Below are 20,667 nucleotides of genomic sequence, written 5' to 3'. Positions count from 1 at the left end.
CGAGCTTTTACGACATAAATAAGTTAGTATTGTTTGCAAATCTATTTTTTAAAAGAATTTGAGACTTTACACAATTTATTAATATAAATATAGAAATAAAGATATCTTAGTATGGAACCTTGAGAATCTTTACATGTAATATCTAACAAGCTTGAGGAAAATGTTTAATCGGCATAAACAAGAAAATTGAAAAAATAAGCACAATTTTTTTCGGTGGTTGAGTTAATATGTTTTTAAATGTGTTTTTATTTCGTTTACATGTTGCGATTTCAAAAATATGTTTTAGTTTTCCGATTTAATTTAATAAATTAGTTTTAAAGTGACAAAAGAAAGAGATGTTGGAGAAAAAATATGCACATATAATTGGAAAAATCCACTTGAAGCTACAGTTTAATAAAAACTGATAAGAAAACTGGTTAACAGTTTTAAGAATAACCCAAGGCTCTCATTACAAAAAGGCGCAAAAAGATACAAATTTTCTTATAGTTTTATTGCGAAATTTAAAAATAAACATGATCTTCATTCTTTCTAATCAGAAAAAGTGCTCAACCATTCTGAAATTCTGCAGAAAGTTGAATGAAAATTTTATTTCTGAAATTTTTTGCATTATTAAAGATGATAAAAGTTATATTTATATTAATAAGTACAATCGTCTGTTAAGTCCTGGTTCTGTCTAATATTTTGCCAAATATGGAGGAAAAACAGATTAAAAATTTGAATACAGAAAACATAAAAGTTTACTAAAAAAAGTCTAGTTTTGGCTAGCTATTTTCAGGTGTGGCAAATAATCAGCACTATGTATATCTGAGCCCACACTTTCTGGTCGAATATATGTTAAAGAGTGTTTGCAAAAACCTTCTTTACCTCCATTAAATTACCGAAAACAGACATGTGTTGTGACCTGATTTAGTTTCAAGTCATTATAGTAAACTGGCAAGCGATTGTAAATAAAATGATATAAAAGTTGTGCCTTTAACAGCATATCCTCCAGGTTGTCCGAAAACAGCATATCTTCCAAGCCGTCCAAAAACAGCATATCCTCCAAGCCGTCCATAAACAGGATACCCCTAAGCCATCCAGAATTGAGAGTTATTGAAAAGTACTAAACAAATACAAAATCAAAAATAAAAAAACTTTAGAGAAACATTAAAGTTATGAAAATTTCATTTTAAAATGCACCAAATAGTTTTGATTGTTAATGCAAGCTTATATATACAACCAATGTAAAGGTTTCTTATTTTTACTAACTTTTTCCCAGATAGAGGTTTCCGAATAATTATTATTGTACAGAAATTATTCTTCGCAAATGATAATTTAAAATGGTTTTAATTTTTTTAACATTATTAATTTTCCTAATTTTTGTTCAGATTAACTTCTTAAAAACATTTATAACCTTATTTTTTTAGTTTTTGAATTATATATTTTCTACAATTATTATAAAATTACTTATTACTTCATTTTTTAAAGTTTCCTGAAACAACACAAAAACAATTTCAGAGAATGTCTTCTTTCTTCCCAATAAAAATTTAAACTAAAAACATTCTGGTAATCAAAATTTACCCGTGATAAGTCTAAGTAACCGATATAAATCCTGTAAATTAACGGATAATTAAATTTGCATAAAATTATGTTTTTTTTTTCTTTTCATACATTACATAATTACTTTAGTACAGTACAGTAAGTACAATACAGTTAGTTAAACTAAATAATAGTATCTTAGAGGGCAATGCCATGTGTTCTATGGACTCATCTCACACTTGTCGATCATCTTGTCGATCAAGACGTTGAGTGATCGTTAATCACAGTTTTTATATTGTTTTTATAAAAAAAAAAAAAATCATGTAACTTAAATTTTATTTATCTAGTTAACGAAAAAGCAACTTGATTTTTCTTTTAGTTAAGAAATTATTAGCTTAACCGTATCTAACCGTATTATCTCGAAAACTGATTCTTTTATGGGTTGCTTTTAAGAAATTAAGCAAAATCTTTTCCAGACTGTTTTTTATTTACCTTTACTGCGTTTTGTTTATATTTTATGTTTTAAATCAAGATGTTTTACATTTCTTTTGCATACGTTGGGGTTTTATTTGCATTTTTGTAAACGCTGCAAGAATCTAATAGCGTGTAAATAAGTTATTTTAAGTAATTCTCATTACTTAAAATAAGTTACAAATAAGATGGTATATATAAGAATCTAATACCATCTAAGTAACGTATTTTAATTATAATCATTACACTTTAAATTTAAAAAGTTTAAAGTGCAATGGTTATAAGCTTCAAACACTTTAACTGTAGATAAATGACATTGGTTGATGATGCCAGGATAAACCAAAAGGTGAAAAAGTGAGAGATTGAACAAGTGAGAACACCTTTATAAAAGCATTTAAACAAATTTAAGTGACTAAAACCCATTTTAAAGCAAAAAAAACAACAAAAAAACAACTTAATTTAAAAACAAATGGCAATTTAATCTTTAACTACGTTTTTAATTCATTTGCTTTGTATTTTAATAATATTTTTCTTAATACTTACCAATATAAAAATATATATTTTTTAAAAGTTTCCCAGCACCAGTAAATTATGTATGAGTTCAATTATTTTAATACGGGGAATATTTAAACATTAGTAGTATGATAAACGACCATAATTTGCTAAAGAATTTTTTACTTTCTTTTATTCTTGCATCAGAAAATAGTAGAAATATAGAAGAGAAAATAATCCCCTCGACGCTACTTTACTTAATAAGTCTGATTTTATTTAAAAATTTGTTCTAAACTGTTATAAAAAACTGTTACAATCTGAATGGTTCTTGCTACTAACGGATATTACGCAATACTGAACAAAACATCTAATTTAAACGTAAATTATTTTAATCGTGAAAAGCATTTTACCTTTTTTTTTTTAATTTTTAAATAATTACTAAATAATTATAACTAAAAGTTAGCAAAATATCAATTTCATTTCATATCTACTATAAGCAATTTTTGGTATACTTAATGCTTTAGTTTTTTTTACCATTATTGTTGTTGCTGTCATTGTTTTTTATTTGTATTTTGAAAAATATATTTTATTAAACATACACAGGCAGACACACGAACACACGCACAGACACATAAACACTCGTGAGTTTGTATTACAAACGCGTTTGTAATAACAGCAGACTTAATTATAACGTTTCTTCTATGTTGATATGCTTATAACAACAGTTGGAAGTTTCTTTCATATATTTATTTAGGAAAAAAAAACTTTTTTTATGAGCTTTTACATAAATTTCTAATAAAACTTGGTAAAACCTTTACATATTTATACCTTATATATTTGTATATAACGTTAATAAGTTTCAAAGTGTATAAAAAATATTGAAACTTTCGTGCACTTAGTAACTTATCAGTAATTTTAATAAAAACTAGTAAAGAAAGTGTAAAAATGAATAAAACGGTGTATAATGAATGAAATGTAAACCGCGTTGATAATGATGATTATTGACGAATTACAGCATCGGTATACGATGCAAATATTTGCCAACAATTAAATTATAACGATTGAAAAAAAAAAATTAAAAACAGTTTCGAAAGATGCAAACCTCTACAGCTATGCACACACATAAATACATACATACATACATAAATACATACATACATACATACATACATACATACATACATACATACATACATACATACATACATACATACATACATACATACACGCACATATATATATCTATATATATATATATATATATATATATATATATATATATTATATATATATATATATATATATATATATATATATATATATCAATTTATATTTATGTATGTATGTATTTATGTATGTATGTATTTATGTATGTATGTATGTATGTATGTATGTATGTATGTATGTATGTATGTATGTATGTATGTATGTATGTATGTATGTATGTATGTATGTATGTATGTATGTATGTATGTATGTATGTATTTATGTATGTATGTATGTATGTATGTATGTATGTATGTATGTATGTATGTATGTATGTATGTATGTATGTATGTATGTATGTATGAATGTATGTATGTATGTATGTATGTATGTATGTATGTATGTATGTATGTATGTATGTATGTATGTATGTATGTATGTATGTATGTATGTATGTATGTATGTATGTATGTATGTATGTATGTATGTATGTATGTATGTGTGTATGTATGTATTTATATGCATGCGTATATAATTATAGATAAGTATGTATGTATATATAGTACTAATTAACTAGTAATAATAGTTAAACTATGACGTCGAGATGCCTATGCTATAAGCAAGGCAGAAGTTTAATATACGTTTGAGAAATGACCACTGTTACTTTGTTTATTCAAGTTTTTGCGGAAATGTTATTCATAGTCTAAAGGAAAGACGTAAATTAAGATCATTTTAAATTGTTAAGTTCCAAGTTTACACTGAAAAAAAATTCTGCCCAGTAGTTTGTTTACTTAAGATTAAGTATTTGCTTATAAAAGTGGATAAAAAAAAGTGGATAAAAAATCGTATAGTAAAATTTTCTAAAATCACTTAGAGAAACTTGAATATACAATTACGACACTTTTTATATTAAAATAAACAACAACTATGTCATGGTGTACGCTTCAAATTTTCAAGAGTTTACTTTAAGCCTGTCAAGCTTAAGTAAATAGTGTTTTTATAAATATTGAAAGTAGGGCATAAACTCTTGCTTTTTTACGTAGTTTATAATTATATTAAAAAAAGAGAAAGAAATACAGCACACACACACACACGCACACAAACACACCCATTCAGACGTATAGACAATAGCCTAAATAAAAATACATGCATGGATACAAAATGTTTTCGTTATTTTTTGGATTATATCAACGTTCTAACTATTGTATAATTTATTTTATCAGATAAAAAATGACTCAAGTTTTGGCAACTGTAGACCCTCGTCAGCGATTTAAAACAAAGAAAAAAGCGCAATCGTTGCAATCCAAGACTCCATTAGTTATTGATGATTCAGGTGAGCTACTTTTGAGACCATCTCGTTCACCATCTATTCCTGGTTATGATTGTCAGTTACACAACGCAATTATGATTGAAGACGTTGAAGCAGTGCGGTCTTTGTTAGAAGCAGAGGTTTTAAATATAAATGGATTTGGAGCACATGGTATCACAGTTTTACATCATGCATGCACAGGAGGAAATCTAGAAATTGTTAAACTTTTAGTTGAAGCTGGCGCAGATATAGTTCTTCCAACTAAAGACGGGAAAACACCATTAAGTCTTGCGGTAAGCAATGGTTATTTTGATGTTTCTGAATACTTAATACTAAAAGGAGCGAAAGATATCGAAATAAAAGATGGATTAAAAGTGAAACCAACGTAAAAAGACAATTTAGTTTGGAGACAACAAATAGACAGTTTTTGGTTCCTAACATGTTAGAAGCCCATGATACACCTATTTAAAGATCATAAAACAAAACCTAAAATTATTTAACCAAAATATTTTTCTTAAGTAATAGTTATTTCGATCCAATTTTTTTAAAATTTGTTTTGTTTTTTATTGCTGCATAAATTATACGCTTGCATAAATTATTATTATTATCGTAATTTGTATGACTTATTTGATTTAGTGAAGGATAAAATATAGATAGAATTTTTATTCTATTTTTACCTTTTAATATTCTTCATTAATCTTTATATATAATAGTTTTAAATAAGAAAAAATAATAGTTACACAAATAGAAAAATTCATCTGTAATAAACAAAAAGTTTTTATACAAACAAAAAGCTTTTATAGAAAAGATGAAATAGTAAAGAGGGAGGTGACACAAATATTTAAATACAAGATTAACACAAGATTCACACATTTACGATTATAACATACTAGTAACTGTATGTTTTAGATGTAAAGTGTAGTTAATTTTTAAAAATATTATTTATAAGTGTTATAACGCATTACACACGGCGCTAGAATTGCAACAAAATAAACCATGGCATAAATTCTAGCAGCAAAAATGTTTTTGGCGCCCAGTGAAAAATGTTTAACAAACTTTATATTAATATTGTTTGTCAGTTTTAATAAAAATACGTGCAAAAATACATGAGCGTTAAAATAAGTTTTAAATTCTTTTAATCTAAAAAGCATTTCAGTAAAATAAAAAAATATTTTCTAGCAAAAATTTATTTAAACAGAATTTGTTTTGAATTAGCTAGCAAGCTAAAATAAAATTTGGACAGTTGTCCAAATTAAGATATTGAAAGTAAATTACTTCTAAAATAAAAAGAGTAACATTCATAAAGTGAAAGCAAAAGTCGAAAAATAAAGTTACTAAACCCATGAAACACTTATTTTACAAATATTTCTTTGTTTTATTTTTATAGTTAAAGTTTATAATATTTTAGAATATATTTTACATAGTATAGTTTAGAGTTTTTTACTTTAGGGTCGTCCATAAATTACATCAAGCAGTTTTATACATTTTTTAGACCCTCCCCCCCTCCCACCCCGCCTTTCTCCCTCGTAACGCATTCGTAACACTTTATTGACCCCTCCCCCCAATTTTACTCAAAACTTCGTACCCCCTTTCTTGAAAATTTTTTAAATATTTTTTAAGGCGGCGTGGGGTGGAGGGGGTGGGGTGGGGGTAGAAGTTACAATATTTTACAAAATACAAAACGATTTTAAATATAATAATATCTATAATATTCTGAGCTTCTTTGAGTTATATAATTTATACTTATCAGTCTTTTTAATGTTTTTTTTTCACCCCAATAGTTCCGTGTAAAATTGTATAAATTAATATGCAATCCTAAACCAATTATCAAAAATCTATTCTTCAGATATATAATACATGCAAAATATTATATATAATATATAATACATAATAATAATGTATAATATGTTATAGATGCAAATATATTATTTCATAAAGATAATTTTTTTTATAATTTCTGTCGTTAGCCTGGTCTAGTGGATTCCGCCTCGGGTTAGTAAACCGAGAGTTCCAGGTTTGCCTTTTGGTATCGACATTTGCTTTTTTTTCTAGTTAGTGCACAAAGGTTGCTTTTCAGTTGCTACGCACTTTTTGAACTAACTAAATAAAGTTCTTACTATATTAAGTCAAAGCGCACAACGTGCACTGCTCATAGACTGTTACATCCGTCCCAGTCCGTAACTAATCCGTTAACGGAGTGTACACATCGACTAAGTAAAATTTAAGCGTAGTTTTTTTTTACAATCAACATGTAGATACATCAACTGAGGGTTTTGGCTTGGTCAGATACTCTTTTAATTAAAAGAAAGTCTTTTCTAGATATGAAACTGAACAATAAGTTGCGTCACAAAACCGAACCCCCCCCCCCTCCCTCTTGTAACAAATTGTCACAAAATGGCTTACCCCACCCACCTCCTCCCTAAAGTATGACGTAATTTATGAACGACCCCTTTTCTTGGATATTTATTGGATATAATTCTCATAAATTGGATATAATAATTATCCATAAATTGGATATAATAATTATTGGATATAACTCTCGATATTTATACTTGCTAATAGTTTTTTTGATTTTATTTAACGAAATATTAATTTGCATAGGTTATATAAACTTATTTAAATTAAAATTACGTTTTAACGTTTTAACTTTATATAAGTAATGAGAATTGTATAGGTCTTAAAATTTAAAAATAAGATGTAGTTAAAAAAGTATATAAGACCTGTATAATTGGTCTTATTTTTTATATTTTTTGTTTTATTTTTAGGGGCGTATCTAGGATTATTTCTCCTTTGGCGAAATTTTTTGGTGTAAATATTTCCTCCTTCCCCAACCAGTCTTACAAATTCATCCCCTTTTATGCACAACTACTGTTAGGTGCCAAAGAAACGCCCCCTACCAATTCATCAATTGTGAGTTTTTCCCGTATACGCGAATTCAAATTTTAAAATATTCTCACTTTATGTTATTTATTATGACCTTTCTCCCTGTTTACTTTGCACACGAGAGTTTTATGACAGTCGAATTATTTTTTCTTATGTATGTTAGAAATCTTTACTAAATTTGGGTCATTATTTTTTCCATAGAAAACATTCATAAATTTAAATTGAATTAAAATTATATGTATATCTCATTTATGAAATCCACAGTGTACATGAAATCCACAGTGTACATGAAATCCACAGTGTACATGGAATCCACAGTGTACATGGAATCCACAGTGTACATGAAATCCACAGTGTACATGAAATCCACAATGTACACTATTAAAAGTAAACAAAACAATTTTAATATTCAAAACTGATTTTAAAACAATTCTTATATCCTGAAAAACTCTATGAACATAAATAGTACAGTCAATTAGGGTTTCAGGAATAAACTTGAAAATTTATATTTATTGAATGTAAACTAAATTCAGAATATACACTGAGGCTCAACCTCCGCAGTATAGAAGTTGAAAGAGTACCTGTCTAGAAGGTATTTGTTTAAAGCACACGAATGTGTAAAGGTTCTTTCCTATTCATGTGCATGATTTTTTATGCAGAACGAATAAAGGCATATAACAGGCATATGACAAAAATACACCATCAATTAACAAACTGCTTTTCCTTGCACATTTTATTCCTAGATTACATATAAAATATAATGTATCACGGCAATGTACAGTAGTGGATCGAGACTTTATGGGGTCCAGGACTATTTTAAAGCAGAAGACATCTTTCCGTGATTAATCAAAAAATTTATTTTCAGAGTTTTTCTTCAAAATATGTTTTTCTATGAACCGAAGCCTCCAAATTTGTAGGGCCTAGGGCTATAGCACCGGCAATGTAACTTCTTAATGAAATATGCAAATATTTTTAAAACTTTAAAAATATTTTTTTTAGATATACTTATTAAGCACAATCCATATTTTTAGATCAATAACAGATTTAAATAATGCCATCTTCAAAATGTTATTCCATCTATCAAAATGTTAAGAAAGCTCTTACTTACCACTGCTGATTATACCGTTAAATATTGGATATTGGAATAAAACGTTGCACTAACTTACAATTCTACTGAGGTAAAAACCCGTAAAACATCAATTAAAAAGTAATTTTCAACAATACCTAATAATACTAACTTATATAGGCAATTACCAAATTTGATAAATTAAATTTGAATAGTACAAACAAAACATTTACAAAAAAATCTTACAAGTCTTTAGAATTTTTTTTTAAATAAATAAAGGTAACTTGTAGGTAACACTTTATGAATAACTGAACCAATAAAAAAAATAACTCTTAGACGGTGCTTTAAATCTCTAACTTTGGTACCAGCTATCAACCGTAAAACTTAAATAAAATAAGACCGATTGATAAAAAATATAAACAACTTACAGTTATATATATTTACTGCCAGGCATCAAGTTCCTGCTAGGTATCAAGCTTTAGGCAACATCAATCAGTTGTATACCAGTTTGTAGAAAAGTGTTGCATATATTATAATTGACATCCTGCAAATTATATATTTAAAAAATGTATGTTTACATATACAAATATCATAACAACAATGTTACGAAATTATGCTGGCAGTTTGTAATTGACTAAGACAAGCATATGTTTTTATAATAATGTTATAACAATATATGCTTGTCTAAGTAAATCACAATTCGCTAGCATAGTTTTGTAATACTGCTGTTGTGATGTATAAATTATATATATATATAATTTATACATCACAACATTTGCTGATCTAAATTGCACTGGCAGTTTGCTGATTTTAAACGATTCTTTAAAAATGTTCGTAAGTGGAATGGCAAAGGCTGATGCATAATTATTTAAAATAGCTGAATGTAAATTATCAATACCACTTGATTTGTTATCTTTTTAAGTTTTTTAATCTTAGATAGACATCTTCATATGTAAAATCTTCATTTGTCATAACGAATGTTTTAGTAGTTCTTAAATCAAAAGAAGGCAGTGGACCATTATCTTCTTTCACAAATACTGCTTGAAAATTTTTGTTTAAGATATCAGCAATATCTTTTGAATTTTGAGTGGTTATACCATTTTCTCCCTTTAATGCTTTTATAGTATCTTTGACTGCTTGTTGATTGTTCATGTAGCTGTAGAGAAACTTTGGATTCTTGATGGCTCTTTTTACCTGAATAAGCTCAAAGTTTTGTCTTACTTTTTTAATCTCGTCTGCCACATTTTGGCCAATCATTTTGTATTTAGATTTCAAAACAGGGTCATTCCATTTACAAGAGCAGTTTTTATATCTTAAATTTTGTTTGCTTCTAATAAGAAACTTCAACCTAGCATTAACCCAGGCTGGTCTAATTTTTAAAGAGTTTAATGTCTTTTTAATTGGAGTGAAATGATTACATGCCACCTCAGTATAAAAAATCAGTTCATCAAACATTTCTTGTATGTATTTGTTACTGAAGCATTGTATCCAGTCAACATTTGAAATTAGATCAGATATTAGTTCAAAATTGGAATTAGCAAACATAAATCTTTGCCTATTTTTATTGTCACGGATTGCTTAATCAAAAAAGATGAAACTGAAACATATTATTAGATTATTATTATATTATTAGAAACATATTATTCTCAGAACAAATTTTGAATCTATTTCGTTAAAACTCGCTGACTGAGTTGTAAAGATTAAATATAAGGTACTCCCAAGTTGTTCATCTGACAGCTGAGAAGATGGTATGTTAATATGCTGATAAAGAAAATTATCATTTAAAATATCTGTAAATTTATATTCAATTCCATTCTCATTTGAAATAGCATTAGCACAGCCGTTTGACCAGTTGATTGATAGGAAATTGAAGTTGCCCATGATAAGTAAGTCTTTGAACTTATTTTTGTCTATATATTTGCGTGCCAGGCCAAAAACCACATCAAATTCTGCCATATACAAAAAAACATTTGGCCTATAGATACATCCAGGTAAATACTTGTCATTATCAAAATAAACAACTGCCCACACTTGTTATAGTTTACAGGGATTTAGAACAGCATTATTTAGTTCATAGGAGTCTAATGAGTTGTCTATATATAAACAAACACCACCGCCTTTTCGTCCCTTTGATCTGTTTTTTCTGTACAGATGGTAACCTTCAATGTTTACAACTGAATCACTTTTAAACCATGTCTCAGTCACAGAAATTACATTTGGTTTGTATTGTTCAATTACAACTTTAAACTCATTTAACTTGTTATCAAGAGAGGTAGCATAAAGGTATAAACATGACGGCTTTTTAATTTCATTGCAATCTGACACTGAATTATGTATAAAATTATTGATCTGATTTCTTTTTGAATTTGATGATCTTATTGCCACGAATGCCATACCAAAAGGGGTGATTGTCTGGTCTTGCTTGATTCATTTTATTTCATTCAGTTCTGAGGTTAAAATCTTGGAGTCTCTGAGCCTCAGTCAAATCTGGACTAAGGTAAATATCTTTATGCGCAACATTACTTCTCAATTTTTTAGCTGATGCTAATATTGTGTTGCGAAGAATATCCTCAGCTAATTTAACAAGAATTGGACCTGGTTTATTAGTTTTAGATCTCAGCCGTCTAACAAATTTTGCATATTCGAATCAATTTCTAAAGATTGAAAAGGCAAATACATAACATTAATATTACACATTATAAATAAAAATATTTTACTTGAAACTTAATATTTTTATAACATTGTTAAATTTAAAAACTGAATATCATTTTTTGTATTGTAATTTTTTTTTTCTTTTATAAATTTTTTTTTTTTTATATTAAAATTGACCTTGATGGTCACAAATAAGACAAAGACCTTTTCTATAAAACGATTTTTCGCCATGCTCTAAACACACAACACACTTTCTAACTTTAGCAGCTTGAAGCTTTCTATCGGCTTTGGTGTGCAATTCAAAGCGTTTTAAAACAAGACGCAGCTTCTGTTCCTGATTCCTTACTGAATGCAACTGTCTTAATTCCTTTTTTACGCCGCCATGCAAACTCTCTCCTTCTTCTTCATTCAGCAATCCAATAGTTTTATGCGATTTTACAAATAGTGGCACATTAAACGTGAGTTCATGCATTTTTCGCATAATACTCTCAAGATCCTCGCATTTAATCTGCAATCGTGTATACTCATAATCTAAAATTTCTCGTTGCGCGCGTATAAAAGAAATTTTTTCAGAGATATATAGATCAAGATCTTCTATATCTTCGCCCTGACAAGCTAAACAGGCATAATTTTTTATGTCTCACAATACACTCTTTTCAGAATCACCAATAATTTCACAATATTGATGAAACCACTCTTACCACACTGCACCCAATCAATGTTAAAATCATATTTTGTAATTAAACACCTAACGCTAGCACAAATTTCTGGCTTTTTATTACTGAATTTTTTATTGGAGGAGTTTAGTGATATGGATTCTAATTCAGAAAAAATATTTTTATTACTGGCTATCCATCGAGCCTGTAGATTTACGATGTCTACAAACTGTTCCCCGATTAAACGCAAGGTTGCTGTTGTTTTAGAAAATTCAAAGCTTTTAGCGACCCACATTTCACCTGTTTTCACAGCTTCATTATTAGATAAAGATGAATCAAAATTAAAATCTAAAGTCTTACATTCGTTCAATAGCAGTTTATACAATTTTAACACTACTCCTAACATAATATGTAAAACAGGAGGCACTACATTATCTAAACTTATTTTGGGGAAAATCACTGGAGAAACAACTGAATGATGAAACTTACCTAAAACTCTTAAGTTTCCACCTTGTCTATTTTCACACAAGTTCTCATTGTCAGCACCTTCTAGAGATTTAATTGTTCTCCTTATGATGTTACAATTAGCAGGTGTGTGAGGCATAGAGGCATGGCTTCTTAGAGAATTCAATTCAAATAGGTCTGTAGAACTAGGAAAGCTAGCAGCTGAACCCTGGTGCCCCAGAACATCATCGATGAAATGGAAATCTCCACCCAAGAACAACTTAATTTTTTTGTCTTTTAGCATGAAGTTGGACGACTAAATTTTTTTTAATGTCGTTGGCATAATGCCCCAGAATTAAGGCAATATTCTCACGACAGTCTGAACCCTGGTACATACAAAACAAATGAACATCATACATAGACCCGGATGATTTAGAATTGACAACTTCAAAATGGAATTTCGTCTATGTCCCACCTTTATCGCCTGCAAAAAGTAGCCATATTTCATTATCAAAACCTACATCAGTGTTAAGGTGGTCGCGAATTTGAAGATTGTTGTAAACCTCTTCAATATAAGTTGTCAAACTCTTAACCATCAGTACAAATACTAAACAAGGGGCTTCATTCGCAGATGGATAAAGCAACATGGATTTTATAGTGACATGTTCTTTATTGATATGCATTGTCTGCCTTTCTTGTTCTTGTCTAATCTTGGGCTCAGATGGGAGAATTCTTGCACCAAGATTACACAGAATACGCCTTAGCTTACGGAATTCAGCCGTGGGCATCCCTAATTGGCTCTGAAGCTCTACAGCATCAGAAACATTTAACTGCGCAGCAAAACCTAACTTATTTCCAACACAATGCAATACTGAAATTTCACAAGACAAGACATCACAAAACAACATACACAAATCACTTTTAACATCTGAACCAGCTAACAATTGAAGGAATATAAAGGCAACTCTAGATCGTCTAGCTGCACTACGCCTACTTAACTTAGAATATCGTTTAGCACAGCTTAATTTAATATAAACATTTTTTTGAACAACTATTGGGCTATCAACTGATGCATTCTGCGGTTTAATCCTTTTAAACCCAGAGAACAATTCAGAAGAACCAATGTTGTCATAATCTAATTATGAATCCACAACACTTAAATCCTTTCCGCTAACCCTACATTTGCAAATTTGGAAAATGTTCTGGTTTAAATTATTAACTTTTGCGCTTTCTTTTTCAATTTTACTTTTTTTTAGCAATTTTGAATTACAGCTACGAGCAGATGCAAATTTACGATGTGCTGTTTTTAGTTGTCTTTTCAAATTAAGTTGGAACTGCTCCTCCTCTTTTAGCCTGATACTCATAGTCTCTACTTGAGAACTTACTGAGTTACAATGTTTGCCAAGAGTCTTGTTTTTAGAATTCAAATCTGTTATTTCAGTTTCCAACTTAGTTACCTGCATTTTTAATTTATTTATTTGCCCCACATTAGTTTCTTCTTTAGAAGTTAATTGGTCAACTTGACTACTTAGTTCCTTATTCCTATTTAAAATTGAAAAACAATCTGCATTTGCTGATTTATTTTTTTTGTTTGTGGAGCTTGCGACAGTTGCATTTAATAAAATGCTTCGTTTTTTAAAGCTTCAAAATTTTTTTATAATCTTTTTATTGGCGTGCTAACTTTACGCACAGTTTATCGAAATCATTAAAACTAGGCAAAGTAAAATCAGTTGGCAAAATAAAGCTCACAAAACTAAATAAATCCCCTCTTAATTTAAAGACTGTCATTAAAATAGAAATGACATTATTAGTGATATTATCTGCGTTAATTATTCTCTTAACAAAAGGAAAGTTACATTTATCTTCCCAACCGTCTTCCCATCCAATGTATACTTTCGAAATTTCCCTCTCAGTTGAATACATAGTGACGTAGTAATAATCATATAATACAAGCAAATAAAATAATATTGACTGACAAATAGATGCACTAGATAAGAGAAGATTTAACACCTTATCTGATATATATCAATGATACTTATCTGATATATATTAATCCAATTAGCCAGAGAGAAAATAACTTTGCGTAACTTTGTTTATTTTATACCTCCAAAATTTGTCTCGCCGAAACATTTGTTTCAATAAAATTCGTAAGTAAATAGCTTGGGAAGTAACGCAATAAAGTTACGTCATCGCTTAGAAATGTCAACACAAATTTAAGCGTAAAACTAAAAAAATTGGTTATAAAACATGCCAAGTTTAAAAACATATTTGATAACATAGCAAGAGGTACATAAAGTAATTTTTATATCTTCATCTGCATAAAAGGTTAAAATTTCAATAACTTACGTCATCCATCAAAAAATTAACATTTTACATTTAAAAGAAATAAATTTAAAAGTATAAATGCATTAAAAACTGAGTTATAGTAAAAAAATTACACGGATGACGTAGGAATCTGATAGAATAGACATTCATTGCTAAGTATTCCAAATTTTAACCATCAACCATGTAGCATTGTTATCAAATCTTAGTTGGCCCAAGAAAAGTTTTCCGTAAAAATCGCCAAATACAGAAAAGTGATCCAAAATCATATAAAATATTTTAACAATGCTTATTTTTAACATTTTAACAATACTTATTTATTATTCATTATATCATGTTAAAATGCTTATTAAGCATTTTATCAATGCTTATTCCGTTTCATGCAAATATTTGTTTAACAAGGAAAGATAGATCTATTATATTATTTTTATTTAAACATGAAAGCGTTAATAGAAAAAAAAAGTATTACTTTAAAGTTATTGAATTTTTATACTTTATATGCGGAATTTTTAAAATACTTTTTATGCGGAAACTTTTTTTGCTAAACTCGTGACGTAATGCCCAATTTTACATTGCGTGAAACAGTCGTGGGCCCTTGCCTTGTCCTGCACGATTAGTTGACAACGATTGCTTCTCCCGACGTGCCCTATCTTAAATTATGCCGTTTTTATTCAAATTTTTCCCTCGCCTCGTCAAGGCCCCAGTCCGCCCCTGTATTTTATTGATATGCAAACTAGTGTTTTTCCTTTACAAGTATCATATGAAACTTTTATGATCATTTTTGACAGTTTTGCATGTTGGAAATTCTCTATTAAATAAACCTACATTTTTGTTTCGAATAAATTAAAATTTAACTTTTCCAAATAAATATTGATCAATATAAAACAAAATTATTAATAGACATTCGCTTAAAATAGTTTAAAATTTAAAATAGTTCCAGTACATAAAAACTACACTTATGATGTTTTGAAATTAAATATCATATTTTCAAGCTTTGCTATTTGTTAACGTAAGTTGTAAACAAATAGCTAAACCGGCTTAGCTATTTGTGTAAAATTTAAAATTTGGTACCAAAATAAAATCGTTCCTATTACAGCTCTACTAATTATCAACATAAAAAATCGGAATGATTTCTCAAAAACTGGAACTATTTCTTCAGGAACTATTTTCAAGATACAGTAACGATTTCTCATTAAAATAGGAACAATTTCTTACGGGCACAAATCTTAATTACGAATTCTTCTTTTTAATACTTTTATCATGTCTGATGACGGTCTGACCTAATTATATTGAAATATTACATGATTAAATTTAAAACTCCCTAGGACGGTGATCATTTTTAATTAGTTAGTAGCTGTGTTTTATCTTATTAAATATCAAACTATTTAAAAAAATCTCTGTTCTAAATGGCTTTTATAAATTCGATAAATTATTAAAATATAGACATAAAACCTTTTTAAATATTAGAATTTAAATAACAGTTATGAAACTTTAAAAAAAATCCTTGCACGAACACAAAAAATTAGTGACATTTTTAACTATTTATCTAAATGTAGCTATAAAACTTCGTGATTTGATTGAAAAATTTTACAACTGCATTAAAATCACAAGCGAGATACCAATAATGAGATCTAAAACATAAGAAAACGCTACACATAATAAAAGTATGTTTTACGTTAAGATAGCGTAAAATTTTACCATAGTTTATAGACTTAACTGGTTTGGAAACTCCGTAAAATCTATTGTTTAACGATTTTTGACACAAAAATAGAGCGTAAATGAAGCGTGACAGTGCACACAAACTTTTTAACGGCGTTTATTGCTAAGTGATATTGCAAACAGATTATTCCTTTATTTCACCGAAAAAAAGCTGTAACTTAACTTCACCAAAACAAAGAATGCCAAGAAAAATTATTTTATCTGAGACTAAAGAACCAATTAAGTACTATAATAAGCTTAATGACATTTTAATTCGAATTCCAAAACTAAAACTTTTAAATGGTTGGATAACAGATGTGAAAGAAAAAGAAATATCTATTTTGAAAAATGTTTGAAATCAATTTGTTCTTCCAGAATTTGAGATAACAATAGATGAAAGTTTAGGCTATAGTTTGGCAGTATATGGGTGGATGGTTCCTGAATGTCATCCTATTTACTCAGACTACAAAAGAAGTATGCAAAATATAATTGTGATAAATTTAATTCATGTGCTTGAAAGTTATCAATTATGTATAGGTGTGCCAAATCATGAAAAGACAGCTAGTACCATACACCATTGTATACCTTTTAAAATAAATCCACATTCTTGGGACACAAAATCATCACCATTTAATCATATGTCATACTATAGAAATATTAACTGCGATGTTTTACTTTAAAACTCAAACAGATGCAAAAAATGTTTATTGACAAACAAATCAATAATTTATTCAAAAATAAAGAAAGTTAAGCGTCACAATGAGCCAGCCAAACTAAATGCTGCTATCTCTTTGACAACACCATCGAGGCTTAAATTAACAATGCAGCTGCACCGTCTTAAATGTGCACAATTACAAGCTAGAATTGAAGCAATGAAAGAAGAGCTTATTAGCTCAAATGTGATGATAAATTGCGATTTACATAGTGATTTTCTTTCAAAAATTTCTAATACTAATCATAACATTAGTGATTTCATGAATTTGCTTTGGCAAGAACAAAAAAAGTTATTTAGTGTTTTTCCATCTGGAGTTAGGTATCACTACTGTTACTAAGATACTGTTTATCCATAGCATCAAAATCCCCATCTGCATATCAAGAAATAAGAGATAGCAAAGTTCTTGTGTTGCCGAGCCTGAGGACACTCCGCGATTATAAAAATTGTATTACGCCAAAAGCTGGGTTTCAGGAAGGTATTGTTGCTGAATTATGTATGCAAGCGGAACAGTATACAAAAATTGAAAGATACATTGTGCTTCTTATTGATGAGATGTCCCTAAAATCTAATCTGGTTTTTGATAAGAACAGTCATCAGCTAATTGAGTTTGTTGATTTGGGAGACCCAGACCTGAATTTTGCTACATTACAAAAATGTGAGCTTGCAACTCATGCTCTTGTTTTCATGGTTCGTGGCATTGCAACATTGCTTAAGTTTTCACTTGCATATTTTACCACCATTACTGCCACAGCAGTGCAGCTATTTAGTTTATTTTGGGATGCAGTATGCATTTTAGAAAAAAGATGTAACCTTTATCTAGTCTCTGTAGTGGCTGATGGTGCATCATCAAACCGAACAATGATTAAACTTCACCGTTATATGTGTGGAGATATGATTACTCCTGTTATTTTTAAAACAATAAATTTGTATGCCAAATATAGATACATATACCCACCACACCCGATGAAAACTGCTCGAAATTGCTTATTAAACTCTGGCGCAGGAAAATGTACACGCTACTTGTGGAACAATGGAAAATACTTACTGTGGCAGCACATTACTCAATTGTATTATGAAGATTTAGACAATGGTTTAAAACTTATGCCTAAGTTAACTAATGAGCACATGCACATAAACTCTTACTCTGCTATGACTGTAAAACTAGCTACACAAATTTTAAGTCAAACCGTAGCATCTGTTTTGAAAACCTTTGGAACTGAGGAACATAAAGAGACGTTGAAACTTTTTTTCAGACATGTCATGAGCTAGTTTTTGTGAAAAAATTGACATGTTTTTTGATTGTGTTAACAGTAGACCTCTTGAAGAACATAAAATTAATATAAAACCTTTCCTTCAAAAATACACAGACCAAAATGATTTACGATTTAATTTCCTTTTAAATGATTTTTTGAATTATTTTAAAGATTGGAAAAGATCTATAGATGAAAGAGTGGACAATATTTCTAGTTGTCAATACTCTTATGAGGCTAAGGCTAAAATGTTCATTTCACATCAGACTCATGAAGGCTTAATAATGACATGTAACTCAATTGTGGAAGTTACAAGGTTTCTGTTAGCAGAGGGTCTTATGTACTTACTAATAGATTTTGTCAAGATCCATTAGAGAAATATTTCAGTGCTCAAAGACAAATAGGGCGACATTTAGATAACCCTGACGCTAAACAGTTTGGATACAATTCTAATGCAATACGCATCCAAAGAAGTGTTTCGCTTAACACTGGAAATACTAGAGGCTCTTATATAAAAAAAAAGTCTTGGATAAATGTGTCTGAAGATCTTATACCAAAAAGAAAGAGAAAAAAAACATGATTTACAAACAACTTATATTATAACAACTATTTGTATTCAAAACTTTTATAAAACTACATATGTATATATATTATTTGTCTTTCAGTTTATGTGATTGTTTCATATTACCACGTAATCCTTTTTTAGATAGTTCTCCTGTTTTTTTTTTGCTTTGTGTTTATTAACAATGTCTTTGACAAATGAATGACTTCGAACTCTAAAATATAATCTCAGTATTGAACACAAAGTAGATTTTTGTATATATTTTTCAATTTTTAAATCACAGCTTTCAAGAATAACACTGTAATATTCATCTATATCTTGATCATATAATGTTTTTTCTGTCAAGAAATCTATGTCTATGCTTCTAGTTAATTCTGACTGTTCTGTATATAAACAAAATGCTTTTTCTGCTATAACTAATATTTGCTCAAACTCAATTGTTATACCGGTGAGTCCTCCACGGCTAAAAGCATTGATAAGTTTTTGGTCTGGAATATTTTTTGTTTCAGATTGGCAGCTTTTTAATATTGATATTGCTTGTTGTATAGCATGTCATTATTTGTTCGAAAATTTTGGATTTTTTTTTTTAATTTGTGGATGCAGTAACCTCCTAGATATTGCAAGCCATACTTTTCCCTTTCACATACTGTTTGTCTACTTGATATCTTTTTATCACTGACACTAGATATATTAGCCCTATAATAAGATGCTATGCTGTCAGCAAGTTTGCTTAATAATAATGTAGCAGTATCTTCATATTCAGCATCACAATTAAAAATTTGCCTACTGTTGATTACTATTCTGCCAAAATAATCAGCATAAAACTCATTCAAACTTTTTAGAGAAATTTTACTACAAGTTTCAATTATTCTATCAAACTGAATCTCATCTTTTATCTGGTCAATCTGAAATTTTTTAACAACTTCAATTATTTTGTCACCACAAATTGAGCTTTCTATAATCTTGCAAGACACTTTTTTTAGTAGTGAGAACAAAATCTCAGTGTTAAAAAGTGGATTATTAGCAGGTTCATCAACGATAATATTGTTGGGGTGCTTTTAGAGATATGCAATTTCAGCCCTCTTTTACTTCTAAAAACTTTAATGCATACATTACATGGGAAGGATCCAGGGCTAAGCTAAAAATAGTTTTAAGTAAGATATATGTTTAAAAAATAAAATGTAATCAGTCACTCAATTGCTTATCTTTCGCTTAATTTGATCACTAATAAAAAAACCTAAAAACAAATGTTTGTTTATGCTACGTAAATAATTTACATAACGAAACATTTTTCACTTTTTTATTTTACTAGGAAAAAGTACAAACATCTTCGACAATAGCATCAGTATAATTTTGAAGTTCAATATCTTTTTCAAAACTTTCCAATAGCATTATAAGGTCACTATTACAAAAATAGTCATCG

The 20,667-nt window shown here is 28.8% G+C and overlaps 1 protein-coding gene across 1 annotated transcript; it reads left to right on the top strand.

Moving 5' to 3' along the window:
• Window positions 1-4,476: 4,476 nt before the first annotated feature.
• Window positions 4,477-5,666, top strand: LOC101234800 (notch-regulated ankyrin repeat-containing protein). Its single transcript, XM_065803192.1, has 2 exons — window positions 4,477-4,699; window positions 4,911-5,666. The coding sequence occupies exon 2, from the start codon at window positions 4,918-4,920 to the stop codon at window positions 5,383-5,385; it is 468 nt and encodes a 155-aa protein (XP_065659264.1). The 5' UTR covers window positions 4,477-4,699; window positions 4,911-4,917; the 3' UTR covers window positions 5,386-5,666.
• The last annotated feature ends 15,001 nt before the right edge of the window (window positions 5,667-20,667 follow it).

The sequence above is a fragment of the Hydra vulgaris genome, chromosome 08 (assembly GCF_038396675.1).
Source record: "Hydra vulgaris chromosome 08, alternate assembly HydraT2T_AEP".
Lineage (NCBI taxonomy): Eukaryota > Metazoa > Cnidaria > Hydrozoa > Anthoathecata > Hydridae > Hydra > Hydra vulgaris.
The sequence above is the reverse complement of the archived record's forward strand: the minus strand, read 5'-3'. Positions and strand labels throughout refer to the sequence as shown.